The following is a 17,841-nucleotide window of genomic DNA, read 5'->3' on the forward strand; positions in this document are numbered from 1 at the left end:
CTCGCCCGGAAACTACCGCAGTGGCTGCGGGGAGAGAACTGAAAGGCAGGAAGTAAACATTGACGGATTGACTTCATTTTTGTCGGGTGATTTCGGGGTGGCCTGTGGCCCGACTGGGTAAGAAAATGTGGGAATTTGGGGATCGGGAGGAGATGAAGCTGGAAAACTCTGGGAAGTAGGACAAAGGCTCCTATTTCTTAGACACATCCTTACAGAAGTGATGAATTCCAGGTCGAGGAGAGAACGGGGATTGGGAACCGTCCTAGGCCTCCGACACTACTATACTGGTGCCAAGCCAAACCAGGACTGTGTCTTTTTAATGGTTTTTAGAGTAACAGCTATGAGATGTTATTGGAGTTTAACTTCCCAGCTATTAGCTACTTGGGGCTCCTGAGCACTTGATATATGGCTTGTCTGAATACGTGTAAAATTTGTATCAGATTTTAAAGATTTACTTTATTTTTTCTTATGTTCATTGCATGTTAAAATAATATGTTGGCTATATTGGATTAAGTTAAAATATTGTAAAGTAATTTTGCCTGCTTTTTACTATCTTAATATGACTACTGGAACTCTTTAAAGTGATGTATGAGGCTGGCATTGTATTTATCTTTGCCCCGTATTGAGATTTTAGGCTTGTGTATTGGGATATGACATAATCAAATTTATGTTCTGAAAAAATAACACTGCAGTTTGGAGAACTGATTGGAAAGAAGGACAGGAGACCAATAAGGAGGGAAAAGTAATAATTTATATTAAAATGTTAGCATTGAGAATAGAAGTAAATAAATCTGAATGCTATTCAGAAGGCCAAAAAAGCAATAGTGATGAAATATTTATGGAGATTAGCTGGAACATATATGTAAAGGTATGAGTGGTATTTTTCATTAAGAGAGGAAACAGTGAATGGAGATGCCATTCCATGGAGACGCTCATGAATTTGAATTAAGATTTGTTTAGTTCAGGTGTCTCTAAGATGCTCTAAATGGAGATGCTGTGAAGTAAGCAGTTGGGATATATGTATCTGAAGCACAGATAAAAGATCTAGAGAGGAGAAATAGGTTGGAGAACCAACAGTGGTATATAGTGCCTATTAAAGCCTTAGAAATGGATGAGCTTTCTGCTGATGGAGTCCAGAGTGATGAAAGAGACTAGCCTTGTGGAATCCAAAATTAAATAGGCAGAAACAGAGGAACTTGTCAAGAAGACAGGAGCAGCAGGAGAGATTCAAGAAAAACCAAGAGATAATAGTGTTACTTAAGCCAAGAGATACGAATGTTTCAAGAAGGAAGGAACAGGGGTACCTGGGTGGCTCCATTGGTTGAGCACCCAACTCTTGATTTCAGCTGATGTTGTCATCTCAGGGTGGTGGGATTGAGCCACAGTCTGTCCAGCTTCGCACTCAGCAGGGAGTCCGCTTCTCTATCTCTCCCTCTGCCCACCCCCCCATACCCACATGCATGCTCTCTTTCCCTCTAAAATAAGTAAATCTTGGGTCACCTGCGTGGCTCAGTTGGTTAAGTGTCTGCTTTTGGCTCAGGTCATGATCCCTGGGTCCTGGGATAAAGCCCCATGTCAGGCTCCCTAGAGTCTGCTTCTCCCTCTGCCCTTTTCCCTGCTCATGCTCTCCCTCCAAAATAAATAAATAAAATCTTTAAAATAAAATATTTTAAAAAGGGGAAGGAAGAGAACTGAAAAATATCTAGTGGATTTAGCACATTGATCCTTGATGACTTCGTGCTAACTCTTCAGAGAGATGGGGGGGGGAAGCTAAATTAGAGTGACTGTGGAAGGAAGTAGAAGATGGGAAGATAGAGAATGGATATAGATAATTCTTCAGGCATTTCATCTTTAAGGAAAATAGGACACTGTTTACTCATGTATGGTTAACATGCTAGAAAAGCCTGAGACATACATAGAGAGATTCAGGAGTGTTAATGAGAGAAAGAGTCTTATGAAATTTTAAGTACACGTGTATGCAGGATGCCTGGGTGGCTCAGTGGGTTAAAGCCTCTGCCTTCGGCTCGGGTCATGATCTCAGGATCCAGGGATCGAGCCCTGCATCGGGCTCTCTGCTCAGCAGGGAGTCTGATTCCCCCCCTCTCTCTGCCTGCCTCTCTGCCTACTTGTGATCTCTCTGTCTCTCTCTCTGCCAAATAAATTTTTTTTAAATAAAAAAGAAAAGTACACGTGTATGCTTCTCTCCATTTGTAAATTAGAGTTGAGGAAGGAACTGCAGACAGTACATAGAGACTTTTTGTAGAAAGGAAAGAGACCTTTCCCTCACAGATACTTTAAGAACATATGAAATACTATGTATAAATGAGACTGCAGTATGTGTTATTAGGGTGTACTTTTGATAATTTCACTAATGAACTCATGAGGGCCTAGTTTATACTAATATATATATATTTCTTTTCATAGAGGGGTCCAGATAACCATGTCAGCTGCAGCTGTAGATGCAGTTAATGCGGCCCCCCTGTCGGGGTCCAAAGAAATGAGTCTAGAGGAACCAAAGAAGATGACCAGAGAGGACTGGAGAAAGAAGAAGGAGCTAGAAGAACAGCGAAAACTGGGTAATGCTCCAGCAGAAGTTGATGAAGAAGGAAAGTAAGTACATTGTTTGCATGATCTGTTCATTAAAAATTCAAATTTATGTTTACTTAGTAATTTCTCATGTTTTGCTTTGACAGTTTTTACTATTTTATCAGATTTGTATATGTAAGATTTAATAATAGAAATGCATTCAAGAACTTCTAATGAACAGCAGTCATCCCTTTCAAGTCTTCCCACTCCCTGTCCCACTCTGCAAAAGTGACTACTTTTAAATCTTTCTATTTTGAGTTTTTCTGGTTGATAGCTCCACATCTCTAAATAATGTGTCTACATGATTATTTTAATCAACTCTAGGCATTATTAACTAGCTTCTTGATCTTGTATAAGTTTTATCTACTAACATATATCCCTATTTTTCTTATCTCTTTCCTGACTTCAGTTCTATCACTACTCTTAGTTGCTATATTGGAAATGTTTTCACTCTAAAATAAATTACATTCCTTGGGGCACCTGGGTGGCTCAGTGGGTTAGGCCTCGCCTTCTGCTCAGGTCATGATCTCAAGGTCCTGGGATCGAACCCTCCATCGGGCTCTCTGCTTAGCGGAGAGCCTGCTTTCCCCTCTCTCTGCCTACTGCTCTGCCTACTTGTCACTTCTCTCTCTGTCAAATAAATAAATAAAATCTTTAAAACAAATTACATTCCTTATCTTCAGGTTTTTTTGTTTTGTTTTGTTTTGTTTTCTATATTATAGAGATATCAAGCATATTCTCCTCCCGCCCCCGCACTACACTTTTTATCTCTCTTTTTACAATCTGTATAGGCTACCTTTGTAATTGTAATACCAATTATTTTTAAACTTTTTTTTTTTTCTTTAAAGATTTTTATTTAATTGATGGAGAGAGAGACACAGCGAGAGAGGGAACACAAGGAGGGGGAGTGGGAGAGGGAGAAGCAGGCTTCCCACCCAGCAGGGAGCCCAATGCAGGCCTTGATCCCAGACCCTGGGATCATGACCTGAGCCGAAGGCAGTCGGTTAACGACTGAACCACCAGGCACCCCTCAAACTTTATTCTTTTTTTTTTTTTAACTTTATTCCTTTTTTCTTTTTTTTTAAATTTATTTGACAGAGAGATCACAAGTAGGCAGAGAGGCAGGCAGAGAGAGAGAGAGGGAAGTAGGCTCCCTGCTGAGCAGAGAGCCTGATGCAGGCTTGATCCCAAGACCCTGAGATCATGACCTGAGCCGATGGCAGAGGCTTAACCCACTGAACCACCTAGGCGCCTCCACAAACTTTATTCTTAAAAAATATATTTTTTTTAATTACAGAGACATCAACCCTCATATACCTCAGTATATTTCTTCAGTGCCATGGTATATCGATCCGTCAAAAAGACCTACTTTAAAGCACCAGAGACCACAACCAGAGAAACAGAAGCAATACAGCTCATCTGGAGAATGGTACAAGAGAGGTGTAAAAGAGGTATGTGAGCAACTTTTATATATATCCTTATGAAAATGGAGATTTTATTTTAAGAACTTAATTTAAGAACCTTTAATCAAGTTATATCAGAATATAGAACCTTTTACCTGGAATTAAAATTTACAATACATACTACTTTTGTTTCTGTGTTTTCTTTTCTACATTTTATGTTGCTAAAATACTTAAACTTTCTCATTTATAAAAGTATGGAGACTTTAAGTAGTTTTACTCTTAATGAGTCAGTCACTTCACTAGACAATATAGTAATGAGAACCAAAATTATTTCTAACTTCTTCAGAAATAAAACATTTTGGTTTTCTTTATATCCATTTACAGAATTCCATAACTACTAAGTACCGCAAGGGGGCATGTGAAAATTGTGGGGCCATGACACACAAAAAGAAAGACTGCTTTGAGGTAAGTTCATCTTTGAGAATTCTAGAAACTTGTCAGAGAGTCTCTTTTTTCCTATCAAAGAGCTTAATTCTATTTTTCTAAAGTTACCTAAATTTTGGTACAAGTTAAATAAAAATTTGAGTGAGATTAGTTTAGCACCATCATAATTTTCTGCTGGGAGAGTAACTTATAATTGAACAGACCACAAACTCCCATGGTATGTTTATGCTTGCTTTGTAAAGGTTTCCTGAAATTTTCCTCTAGGCTACAGGAACTTGGGGAAAGGTTTGATTTTATTCTATTTCCCAGAGACCTAGGCGAGTTGGAGCAAAATTTACAGGTACTAATATAGCTCCAGATGAACATGTCCAGCCTCAGCTGATGTTTGACTATGATGGGAAGAGGGACCGGTGGAATGGCTACAACCCAGAGGAACACATGAAAATTGTGGAAGAATATGCCAAAGTTGATCTGGTGAGCAAAGTTCCCTGCTTTCCCACACTCCTTAAAGAATGTACATTTTGCTATATCATTGATTAAGCGACTCTGTTTTTGAGTGTTCGAGCAATATAAAAATGGTGGCGTTTTTATTATAGTAGTAGTAGGTCTGATAGAAGAGAAGAGTGAAAATAAAGTGTGCTAACCGTAGTGGCAGCAGTTTCTTCTTACTTGATTCTTGTATTTTTTATTTAACTCCCTAACTGAGGCTGCAGAAGATATTGGAAGCATGAGAACGGATTAGTATCTAGGGCTTTTGGATTTTTAAGGTTATGAACTCTTTCCCGGCCCCACACACTGCATCTTGTCTGGGCCTGTTTTACAGATGTCTCACATAGCGTTTGAGAAAAGTGAAAGGAGAACAAGATAACACATATCAGAAAATTGAATTTTATTTTAATTCAACTTCAGGTTTTTTTGTTACGATTTTATCAGCTTTCCCCCATTCCTTCAAATCCACAGTAATGCTGCTTTTTTTTCCTTACGTAGAGTTTACATTTAAAAATCACGGGATTTATATAATGTAAATTTCATCTATTCTTGAACAGTGGAATATGTGGTAATCCTGGGCCTATCAGGCAAACATCAGTGATCTGGGGCCAGGTGACAGCTGCCCCTTTTGGATAGGGCCTGTTCTTTGCAGTTTAATCACTAGTGCTTTTTCGCTTAGTTTATATTAATGCCTGACTCGAACAGGAGTTTGTAAATCCTGTTATTTAGAAATTATACATCTAGAGTTACAAGAAATCTCAAAGAGATGACCTTGTTTATTGACCTTTCTGGAAACAATAAATTTATTAATTTTAAGTATATAAAAATTAAATGTTCATTTGAATGTTGTAAAGTAAATTTCATGTTTCCTTTTTTGTTAGGCAAAACGAACCCTGAAAGCCCAGAAACTCCAAGAGGAATTAGCCTCGGGAAAATTAGTGGAACAGGCTGTAAGTAATAAAAATGGTCCATAAAAACATTAAACTCTTAGTAAACAAAAAATGAAAATCAAAACAAGAATTCATTTTATATCTGTCTAGTTAGGAAAGACTTAGGAAGAGAGAAGTACTATTGAGGGGAAAGACTAAAACTGGCACTTCTATAACATTCATGGGAACATACTTTGATGCAGTCATTTTGGAAAGAATATTGCCATAAGATATTTATATACATTTTCTGGAATTAAGTCAGTAGGTCCTTTTTTTTTTTTTTTTTTTTTTTTTAATTTTATTTTTTTTAAACATATGATATCTTTTTATCCCCAGGGGTACAGGTCTGTGAATCGCCAGGTTTACACACTTCACAGCACTCACCATAGCACATACCCTCCCCAATGTCCATAATCCCACCCCCCCCAACCCCCTCCCCCCATTAACCCTCAGTTTGTTTTGTGAGATTAAGAGTCACTTATGGTTTGTCTCCCTCCCAATCCCATCTTGTTTCATTTACTCTTCTCCTACCCCCTTAACCCCCCATGTTGCATCTCCTCTCCCTCATATCAGGGAGATCATATGATAGTTGTCTTTCTTCGATTGACTTATTTCGCTAAGCATGATACCCTCTAGTTCCATCCACGTCGTCGCAAATGGCAAGATTTCATTTCTTTTGATGGCTGCATAGTATTCCATTGTGTATATATACCACATCTTCTTTATCCATTCGTCTGTTGATGGACATCTAGGTTCTTTCCATAGTTTGGCTATTGTAGACATTGCTGCTATAAACATTCGGGTGCACGTGCCCCTTCGGATCACTAGTAGGTCCTTTTATCCTAAAGAATTTCCTAGTAATCAGAAAAAAAGACCACATATGCAAAGATATTCATTGTAACACTTTTTAAAATGGCAAGAAATTGAAATAGCCTAAACAGGAGTAAGGAGTTGGTGAAGTAAACTGTCCTGCATCTGTATAATAGAATGTTGCATAGTTCTTAAATGACTTTTATCAACACTTGTAACAACAATGGATAACACTTAGATTTAAATAACATATGAAAAAAATATTGTAATATCACATAGGAAAAAAAACCAGAATACTGATTCTCATTCACTGTAGAATTAGTAAATTTTTCTTGGTATTTTTACTAGTATCTTCTACATTTTCCATAATAACTATAGTAATTTTATAGCTGAGTAAAAAAAAATCTATAGTAAAGCTGTATTGCCAATTTTTTATTCATGACAGCTTAATAGTTAATGCATACTGTGCTTAGTAAAGGTTTTCTTTTTAACAAATTGATGGCACACATAAATAATAAGTAAAACATTTGGAGTTTAAATTCCTAAAAGGGACTCAGCAAATATGAGTTACAAACAGACCTAAGTAATCACCAACTGAGCAGTCACTGAGGCCACCTGGCAGGAAAGTTCACAGCACAGGTTAACAGAGTGATATCAAAATACAGCTCTGTCCCTGGCCAGTTAGGTGGTCACAGAAAAAGTAATTTATTTCTCTGAGCCTGTTTATCATCTCAAGTAGAGACACCACCACCTACTGCCTAGGAGGCCTAGCATCATATCACAATGTAAGTAAACACTTGATAATTAGAAGCTGTTACTATTACCAGCTCTGGAAAAGAAAACATGCTGTTTCTCTTGTTCTACTATATTCTCTATTGTTTGTTGTAATCTGGTCTAATTTATTTTGCCGGTAAGCATACTTAAATGTGTATAGGAGACTGATGATTTGTGCCCACTTCAGTACTTGGATATTAATATTAATTACGTGCAGTAGAATAGTCTACTATAGAGATTGAACTTTTTGTATGGCAGTATAAATGTTTTTTGTTGAACTAGCAACTTGTGGGAATAAAAAACATTTCTGGGGTGCCTGGCTGGCTTAGTCAATAGAATGTGCAACTTTTGATCTCAGGGTTGTGAGTTCAAGCCCCACATTGGACCATACATAAAATATAAAATATAAAATATATATATATTATGTTAGTAGAAATATATATATATATTTCTGATGCTGAAAATAGTACATACTCAGTGAAAAAATAGAAAATTATAAAGAAGAAAATAAGTATCTTTTATGTTAATTACTAACCTTTTGAAGTAGGCCTTTCCAGGGCCCACTCCGCCTCCCCACATGTATCTATATGTGTGTAATTATAACACGTTTTTAACATGGATTTCATCTTTACATACTTATTTATCACCTACTCTTTCAATTAATATATAGTGCAGTGAACTCATGTTTTCTCTGTCATTATAGACCTATTTTTATATTCACATGGTTCAAAACTCAAGGTGTGCAGTTATCTATTAAGAAGATATGCAGCAAAAAGTCTCCCATCCTGGCCTCCATCTACCTTATCTCTAAACCTCACCCTGCCATAATCTGTTTTATTTTTCTTGTGGATCCTTTCAGAGTTTCACAAACAAAAACAAATAATATTATTCCCACCTTTCTCTCACCTTTTTTTAACAATAACTGCAAAAAAAAGAGGAGCAAATTCTGTTTTTTTCCTGCAAATTGGATAAAATCACTTCTAATGGATGTTCAGTATTCACTGAGTGCAGTAATTTATGTAACAATTGTCTATTATTAATTTGACTTTTCCCAGATTTTTGATACTATATACAACACTGTAAATAACATTGTTTTACATACCACTTTATATAATTGATTTATATAATTGACATATTCCCTTAGGACAAATTCCTTAATGTGTAATTGATGCAGTGAGTATTTTTATTTAAAATTTTAATGTCATGCAGCGCCTGGGTGGCTCATTGGGTTAAAGCCTCTGCCTTCCGCTCAGGTCATGATCCCAGGGTCCTGGGATCCAGCCCTGCATCCGGCTCTCTGCTCGGCAGGGAGCCTGCTTCCCCCCTCTCTGCCTGCCTCTCTGGCTACCTGTGATCTCTCTCTCTCTGTCAAATAAATAAATAAAATCTTCAAAAAAAAATTACAGTATTGTATCATTTGAGTAGATTCCTCATTGCGTGATTTTGCAAAAGTTGTTTTGGCTCTAAAGATACTTATTACATGATTCTAGTAACATTTTCTTTTTAGACTTGATAGAAAAACTCCAGTGAGGCTTGGCAAAAATGGTATATGCCTGAAGGTTAACATATAAGAAATGAATATATATTGGATACATTGGTCATTTTAATGTCCTTCCTACCTTTGTGCAATTATAATCCTGTATCACTGAAAATTCTCTAGAAATTTTCTGGCTTTGTAGACAGTCTGATAAAATTATTCACAGTGACATACTGGTATTCAGAATTTACATGCTGATTACAATGAGAAATAGGAGGATTTGTTCAGCTAGATTTAATTTATGATATTTTACCTATATATTTAAAGTGTTAAATAATCAGTAGATTCAATGGAATAAAATTACAAATTTTTTTTCTTCTTGAATGATGCAGAATTCTCCAAAACACCAGTGGGGAGAAGAGGAACCAAATTCTCAGACGGTAATAAATATGTGCCCTGTCTGGGTATACATTAAATTTTTCAGTTTCTGACTGCTAATAACAATAACAATAATAATAATAGCTTTAAGAAATATAAGTAAATAAGAGTTTGGTTAAAGGGAAAACAGGAACTAGATGTTGCTGTTTTTTTCTTATAATTTGTTTTTCCTTCTTTCCCCTTCCTTCAGGAAAAAGATCATAATAGTGAAGATGAGGATGAAGATAAATATGCAGACGATATTGACATGCCTGGGCAGAACTTTGACTCTAAGAGGCGAATTACTGTCCGGAATCTCAGGATTCGAGAAGATATTGCAAAAGTAAGCTTTGCCAACTCAACATATACACCAAAAAAGTGTCTTCCCACCCCAGATTTTGTCTACTCATCTGGTATCTGAGCACTGTATGGGTTGATATAGTCTATCATTCCAAGATTAAGTATCATTCTGTTTTTTCCTCTTCATCTGTACCCCACCAATGCATACACACATGTAATTGATCATGATTAATACCTCCGCCTAGTCTGCTGAAATCTTTTTTTGACAGACGTAAACATTAATGCAGTCTTAAAACATTTTCCCTTCTAGTATTTGCGGAATTTAGATCCAAATTCTGCTTACTATGATCCCAAAACTAGAGCGATGAGAGAGAATCCCTATGCCAACGCAGGGAAGAATCCAGATGAGTAAGTATCAAGTTAAATGTATAGATTTCATGGTGGGGGAGGAGCATTTTTAATTGTAAAACTGAATCTGAGTTAAAATGAACAACATATGTGGCTGGGTCAGAAAAGAATGAACTTTCCTTAAAGAAAGCAATTTCTGAAGCAATTTGTTTTTTAACTTGTGTTTACAGAGTGAGCTATGCAGGGGATAACTTTGTAAGATACACAGGAGACACCATTTCAATGGCTCAGACACAGTGTAAGTGTTTACTCTATGTCAAGGTATTTTATATCCGCTCTAAAGAAATTTGGTGGCATTTTTAGAAGCTTGTTTTCAATAAGTATGCAATAAATATAGCTGAGAACTCATTAAGATGCTTTTGATTATTGTAGTGTTTGCTTGGGAAGCCTATGACAAGGGATCTGAAGTGCATCTACAGGCTGATCCTACAAAACTAGAGCTGCTGTACAAGTCCTTCAAAGTCAAAAAAGAAGACTTCAAAGAACAGCAGAAAGAAAGCATCTTGGAAAAGGTAATTTTGATCAGAATGCAAAGAAAAGAATGTTCATTAACGAGAAATGACCAGTTCACCATTTGATTTACATGTGGAATACAACACACAGAGAGGCTCTTTTAGTTCGTTAGAACTAGTTCTACCCTCCTATTAACTTGATCAACTGTATACATTATCGGTATATCCATATCAGGAAGCTTTTGCAGCAAAACAAACTATGGAAAAACTTAGTAGTTTAAACATTTGTTATTTCTCACAATTTTGTATGTCAGCTGGGTCTCCTGGTCTGGGCCTGCTCATCTGAAGCTGGATGATCTAGAATGGTCTCATTCCGGTCTCTAGCAGTTAGCAGGCTAATTATCCTAAGAGCCCACCTCTGTAACAGCTCATCTCTGCCCCATGTGAGCTCTTACCCTGTAGTAGGCCAGTCCAGCTTCAGCAGGCATTCTCGGTACCAGAGACTAGTAACAAAAAGCATGATGCCCCAGTGCATGAGTGCTCTTCAGGGCTTTGCTTGCATCGCATTTGCCAGTTTCCCACAGGCCTGAACAAGTAACATGGCCAGGCCCAGATTCAGAGGTTGGAGAAGCTGTCTCTTGAGGGGAAGAGTAGCAAAGTCATGTGGCAAATGGGCATGCATACGAGAATAAAAGGAATTAATGGCCATTTTGTAATCTACACACTCAAAAGATGAATAGCAGCTGGAGACATCTTTTATTTCCCTCTAAGATTTTTGTGGCTTTTTTTTTTTTTTTACTGTATTTTGCATAACAAAGGCCATAATGATTATTCCTTTAATGTTTCTGATTGGAAATAAACCCCATCAATAGAGATTAGAATGTGAATCTTTGCTGTAAAATGTATTTAATAATGTTCGCTGTTCTTTTAGTATGGTGGCCAGGAACACTTGGATGCCCCTCCAGCTGAATTGCTTTTAGCTCAGACTGAAGACTATGTGGAGTATTCAAGACATGGAACAGTCATCAAAGGACAGGAGAGGGCTGTCGCCTGCTCTAAGTATGAGGAGGATGTGAAGATCCACAATCACACAGTATGTGCTAAACCAGAACTATTTGGTGTCCTTGTTAGCATTTTGCTCTGGGTCATATTTTCTTACTACAACAGTAGCAAATCATTGTTGTGCTTTTCTTTTTTTTTTACATTTTAATTTTTTTTTTTTTTAAGATTTTATTTATTTGTTAGAAAGAGAGAGAGAAAGCACACAAGCAGGCAGAGAGGCAGGCAGAGGTAGAGAGAGAGGCGGAGAGAGAGGCAGGCTCTCCGCCGAGCAAGGAGCCCGATGCGGGACTCGATCCCAGGACCCCGGGATCATGACCTGAGCCGAAGGCAGCGGCTTAACCCACTGAGCCACCCAGGCGTCCCAACATTTTAATTTTGTTTTATGAAATTTTTCCAAAAATACAAAAAATGTGGAAGAATACTATTATGTTCGTCCACATAGCTACTACTTAGATTCAGAAAATTTTTGCATGTTGGTATATATGCTTTGGGACGTGTACATGCACGCGTGTGTGTATATGCATGTGAATATAATATATATATAAAATTTATATTTTTTTAACTAAAACATTTGAAAATCACAGATACTATGACATTTCACCCATAGAAACTGTATCATGCGTCTTCTAAAATCAGGGATATTCCCCTCCATAACTATCACACTTTAAAAATTGACACAACTCCTTCATATCATCTAATCTCTGGTTCTTAATCACATTACTAAAATATACACAAAAATGTCTTTAAAGAGGTGGCTTGTTTTTGTCTTGCGTCAGAATCCAATCAGAGTTCATTTTGGTTGTTGTATCTCTTTTTCTTTATCTTCTTCTGTCATATCTCCCTTTTTTCATGATGGCAACTCTTAAACAGATGAGGCCAATTATTTTTTAAACTGTGTTCATATTGTGTATTTGACTGATTCCTAGTGATATAGGATTTATTCCTCTATCTTCTGCATTTCCTATAAACAGGAATTCAGAGCTAAAGGCTTGATAGTTATAAGTTCAAAATTATGACAACATTTGTGACACAGAAAATTCATAATTCATACTTTTTTTTTTTAAAGATTTTATTTATTTATTTGTCAGAGAGAGAGAGGGAGAGAGAGCAAGCACAGGCAGACAGAATGGCAGGCAGAGGCAGAGGTGAAGCAGGCTCCCTGATGAGCAAGGAGCCCAATGTGGGACTCGATCCCAGGACGCTGGGATCATGACCTGAGCCGAAGGCAGCTGCTTAACCAACTGAGCCACCCAGGCGTCCCTAATTCATACTTTTTATGATGAATTCTACTGTCTCACATCATAAAACATATGTTATTTGCTATACTCTTGAAGTACTCAAACTACAATTGTCAAAGTCAGGTCAAAAACTGAACTAGCTATAGGAGCCAGGCCACTAAATGTATATGAGCAAAATGAGCCAGGCACACACACACAGAACACAAATCCTGTCTAAAAGGGGTATCCAGGGCACCTGGGTGGCTCAGTCATTAAACGTCTGCCTTCAGCTCAGGTCATGATCCCAGGGTTCTGGGATCAAGTCCCACATCAGGCTCCCTGCTGGCCTGCTTCTTCCTCTCCCATTCCCTCTGCTTATGTTCCCTCTCGCTGTCTCTCTGTCAAATAAGTAAAAATCTTTTTAAAAAAATAAAAGGGACATCCACTGGTCACCAACAGCCAGTTCTTGCCAAGTGGGAATGTGGGCCCAGAATTTCCCAGTTCTTAATTTTTGAAGAGAAATCAGATAATCCTAAATTTTTTTTTATAGTTTTGGGAATGGAAAGCGAGACCATTTTAATTTAATGGCTGCTTCTTACACCTGAGGTCAGGCCACCGTTTCCCTATTAGCTTGCCGTGGAATCCCCATAGTTTTCCTCCCAAATTACCTTTTAAAGGGCTGTATTATTTGGTACTCATATCAACAGTATATGAGAATCCCTAGTTTCAGTTTCCTTTTTAAGTAACAACTCTCTCTCTGCAGCATATCTGGGGATCTTACTGGAAAGAAGGCCGATGGGGATACAAATGCTGTCACTCTTTTTTCAAGTATTCCTATTGCACTGGAGAAGCTGGCAAGGAGATTGCTGTAAGTAATTGTCCTCTAGTTCTTAAACTGTAACACAACCAAAGCTCTTAAGTCAGAATCTGTATTAAGTATGTTTTCTCATGTTTCAAATGTTAACTTTTTTTTCAGTGATTAGTAACTATGATAAGTCAAATATATTTTCCCACAGAATTCAGAGGAATGTATTATAAACGATATAACTGGAGAAGAACCTGTGAAAAAACCTCAAACCCTCATGGAGGTAAGTCTAATCATTTGTCCTGAATTAAGTCCTGGAAGGCTGACTTTAAAATTTGTGCCGGAGCTTTGTTTTTGCATTAATAACACTATATATTTTAACCGTCCCTGTCAGATGCATCAGGAAAAACTAAAAGAAGATAAAAAGAAGAAAAAGAAGAAGAAAAAGAAGCATCGAAAGAGCAGTTCAGATAGTGATGATGAAGAAAAGAAACATGAAAAATTGAAAAAGGTCTCTGTGAACTCTAAATAGTCAAAGTGATGACAGTAATCTTTACTTGTGGCAACCTTAAGAAATGAGGAAATAAGCCCAAGTCTGGGTGATTTGTTTAGGTTACCTTGTATCAGGTCTAGGGTGCAAAAGGAGATTTTTGTGGATCTCAGTATTCCCTGTTTCTTGAATGTTTGATAAAAATTACTAACATACTGAAGAAATGTGCTTTTAAAGCTGTTATTTTAGAGGTATTGACTGCCCAGAAAGAACTGCCTTTTAGGTCTATAATTTGTAAGTTTCAACAAGTCCTTGGGAAAAGTCAGAATGGTAGTTTCCACCAGAAGCAGCAGTTGTGGACTTCTGTTAGTGAAATCAATATCATTGAATCTTTGTTATTAAGTAAATTTTTTTTTAACATTGAAAATGTGGTAGAATGTTTTGTGCTATATGAAAATACTGTATCAGCCAAGTAGTGATTAGTTACAGCTTGACAGTAGGAGGGCTGACACTTTAAGCTCTTTTGGAAAATCTAGGTTTTTGATATGACAATTTATATTCAGTCGGGTCTTTTGGTATTCTGCTACTTTAGAACAGAAGACATCTGATGTAGAGCTGTGGTTCTCATGTTTTTCCTCTCACTATAGGCACTGAATGCAGAGGAGGCCCGCCTTCTTCATGTCAAGGAGATCATGCAAATTGATGAGAGGAAGCGGCCTTACAACAGCATATATGAAACTCGGGAACCCACTGAAGAGGAAATGGAAGCCTATAGAATGAAACGTCAGAGGCCAGATGACCCCATGGCTTCCTTCCTTGGACAGTAGTAACTAGTTATAGACAGTCACCCAAGATAGACACAGCTGATACATTCTTTTCAGCTTCTTGCTGATGATTGTAGATGGAAAAACCCATGACTACTACTCTTGCTGCCTGACTTTAATAAAGACTCCGGAAGTCTCATAGCAAATTCATTTCTTTACACACTGAAGAAACAAAAACAAAGAGGAAGTACATTAAGTGTATATTTTGATTTTACTTCCAGTTTTATATTAGGTGATGTGCAAAGAGGCCTTGGCTCTCTACCTAACAAGAACATCTTCTACTCAACATTTATTAAGTCTCTAACTTTATTTCCTCAATTCTTATGGCCCTTTATCTAGTGCTAGTACACATTTTAAAGGCAGATGAGTTACTCTTTCTCAAAATCACGGTTTTGTTTTTTCAAATTACTAGTAACTATGGTTGTAGTTATTTGAGTATCGTTTGTTTTTGCCTTCTAAGGTTTTCCTGGTCTAAAGCTAAAAATAAGTTGGGTTACTGAAAGGAAACCTTTAGAATATATGTATTACTTTATCCCCCATTTCAGTCTGTATAGTAATAATTCTGTTTTCTATTTGGTTATAAAATTTTGATTTTTAAAGTATTTCCTTATACTTTATACCCAGAACTAAATGGATTAGTCTTTGAATGGAAAAATAACTCTTTTGTTATCTTCGAGTCACTGATCAGTACTAGGTCTTTTACCATTCTGGACATGAGCCTTTAGACACAGAAACCCTTTCCTCTATCATAGAGTATGGTTTGTGGTACTATTTGTTGTTTTAATTGTGATTGCCTTTATGTAATGATCATGAATATTAAATTTTAGAAGATTGTAGAGTATCCATTGTACCTAATCTTTACAGAAAGCAAAAATTGCTTGTAATTGTATAAAAATTACAGAAAACAAAACCTGAAATTGAAGGTTTTTTAAGAGAATTACAAGGATAGCTTATAGGGCTATTAATAACTGAGACTACCATGATCCTCAGGCCTCTTCTAAGAACATTGTGAAGATAATACAGTGAGAGTGGGATCATGAAAACAGCCTGTTTCAAACCCTGACATAAGTAATTGGCTTTTAACAGCTCACTGGCTTCTAAGCTACCAAAACCCACTAGGACACCACATTAAGTTACCATCTAAGAAATTGTGCTGGTGAGAGTAACAATCAAATTGTCAAGTACTATGGATACCGTAGCTAGATTCAGACTAGTACTAGTACGAAGTTCAAACAGCAATGCAAAGAGAGCTCATTCTTCCCTATTTCAAGAAAGTCAGTGACTTACGTTTTCATACTCCTACCATAATATGGAGTGATTCAACATAAAGTCTGACAATGTCTATTTTGTATTTTATTTATCTTTTGTTAATAAAGATATATAATTGAGAATACTTAACTGAGTGGTTTATAGTATTATTTCAAATATTTGGCAGAAAAGTAGTTTATGGCAAGGGATTTTGAATTAGAAAATTTCAGGATCCTTTAACTCAAAAAATGTGTCGACTTTTCTGGCTCTCTGTTCCCTCTTCAGTGAAATCTAATTTACTGATTTTAGGAAGACTTCTATAATATCTGAACTCGTGTCTTATTTCTCCATTTTGGAAAACAAAGATAATACCTGGAACATTATTCATTATGAGAACTTTGTGTTTATTAATAATAGCTGCCTTTTGAGTGCTGAAACTGTACTGTAATTTTTTGTATGTTACCTCTGCAAAAAGAACTTCATGGTGTAATGGATAATGCCCCTATCTATCTTACAAAAAGCACATGGGCTTAACAATTCCAGGTAGCTTGCTCAAGTCCTGACAGTTAAAAGTGTTAGGGCCAGGACATAAAGCCAAGTATCTCTGACTCGTAAATCCTACTCCTGTCTCTAGTATTTAAGACCCTGCTTTCTGGACCAGGAAGACTGGTCTTTTGCAGGCCTCAGTTGGCCAGGTTCACCCTCAACACCTGATAATGATGCATCTGTCCCACATTCTTTGATAGTGCCCCTTTCCCCAACCTTGTGGCATGTTTCTACAATACTGACTATACAAAAATGAATAAATCGTTCTTTCATTAAGTTTGTAACAATTCTGGAAGGAAGTACCCCCTCCACCGCCACCCCCAACTAGCAGGAGGTTTATGCTTGAATTTCTTTCAGCAACGTTTTCTAGTTTCTGCTTTGGGATTTTTCCTATAAAATCTCTCTAACAGTGCCTGGGAGGCTCAGTGGGTTAAGCTGCTGCCTTCGGCTCAGGTCATCGTCCCAGGGTCCTGGGATCGAGTCCTGCATGGGGCTCTCTGCTCAGCAGGGAGCTTACTTCACCCCCCTGCCCTCTCTGCCTACTTGTGATCTGTCAAAAAAATAAAATCTTTTAAAAATAAAATCTCTCTAATACGTATTTATAATTTTAAGATCATGTTAAAATGAATTTTAAAATTGAAGCTCTTTTCTCTAAAGTGATGATTCTGAGGAAATTCATCCTCACGCTCTAATTTATGGAAAGAGGTGACGCGTGGACAAGAAGACACAAGCTCTAGACGCTCTTCACTCTGAGTATCTTCATGGAGTTTACGGCCTGCCGCATTTGCTTCAGTGTTTAATTTGGGAGTTCAATGAGCTTGCTTCTCTTAACTCCTTAATCACACATAGAAAATGCTAATTACTGGAGTGTTAAAAATTTATTTCAGTGTTCTGAAGAGCTACGTAGACTTTGCCATACCTTTCATTCCTTCGATTCTACGATTCATTCTTTCTGGCAGACACAAAAAACCCTCCTTGCTACGTACACAATTTAAAAAAAAAAAAAAAAAAATGGAGAGAAACAACGCGCATGCTCTTTACTCAAGCCTGCTGAGTCCTCAGCCGGTGGCTAATGCGCCTGCGTGCGGGGAGACACCTCGCACCGTCTGCGGGCGGGAAGCCACACGGAGAACCCGGATGGAACCCCGGCGCGGCCAGGG

At 37.4% G+C, this 17,841-nt stretch overlaps 1 protein-coding gene across 2 annotated transcripts; it reads left to right on the forward strand.

The window, feature by feature from the left end:
* On the forward strand, positions 1-16,280 carry LOC111141221 (SLU7 homolog, splicing factor). Of its 2 annotated transcripts, XM_022493632.1 has the most exons (16): positions 1-117; positions 2,425-2,610; positions 3,884-4,037; positions 4,374-4,454; positions 4,743-4,907; positions 5,804-5,872; positions 9,305-9,352; positions 9,541-9,672; positions 9,940-10,037; positions 10,208-10,275; positions 10,410-10,549; positions 11,421-11,582; positions 13,532-13,636; positions 13,785-13,856; positions 13,968-14,084; positions 14,711-16,280. In XM_022493632.1, exons 2-16 carry the CDS (start codon positions 2,441-2,443, stop codon positions 14,888-14,890), a joined length of 1,761 nt encoding a protein of 586 aa, XP_022349340.1. In that variant the 5' UTR covers positions 1-117; positions 2,425-2,440; the 3' UTR covers positions 14,891-16,280. The 2 variants fall into 2 exon arrangements, with proteins under 2 accessions (XP_022349340.1, XP_022349341.1); XM_022493633.1 differs by having other exon boundaries at positions 2-117; positions 13,785-14,084.
* Positions 16,281-17,841: the final 1,561 nt, after the last annotated feature.

Source organism: Enhydra lutris, unplaced genomic scaffold, assembly GCF_002288905.1.
Source record: "Enhydra lutris kenyoni isolate GAN:26980312 unplaced genomic scaffold, ASM228890v2 scaffoldscaffold5, whole genome shotgun sequence".
Classification (NCBI taxonomy): domain Eukaryota; kingdom Metazoa; phylum Chordata; class Mammalia; order Carnivora; family Mustelidae; genus Enhydra; species Enhydra lutris.

Bases quoted from the DNA above. Each gene is read 5' to 3' on its own strand.
- LOC111141221 (XM_022493633.1), top strand. From the start codon at position 2,441: ATGTCAGCTGCAGCTGTAGATGCAGTTAATGCGGCCCCCCTGTCGGGG. The intron at 4,455-4,742 runs GTAAGTTCATCT...TCTATTTCCCAG, and splicing joins AAAAGAAAGACTGCTTTGAG to AGACCTAGGCGAGTTGGAGC. The intron at 5,873-9,304 runs GTAAGTAATAAA...TGAATGATGCAG, and splicing joins GAAAATTAGTGGAACAGGCT to AATTCTCCAAAACACCAGTG.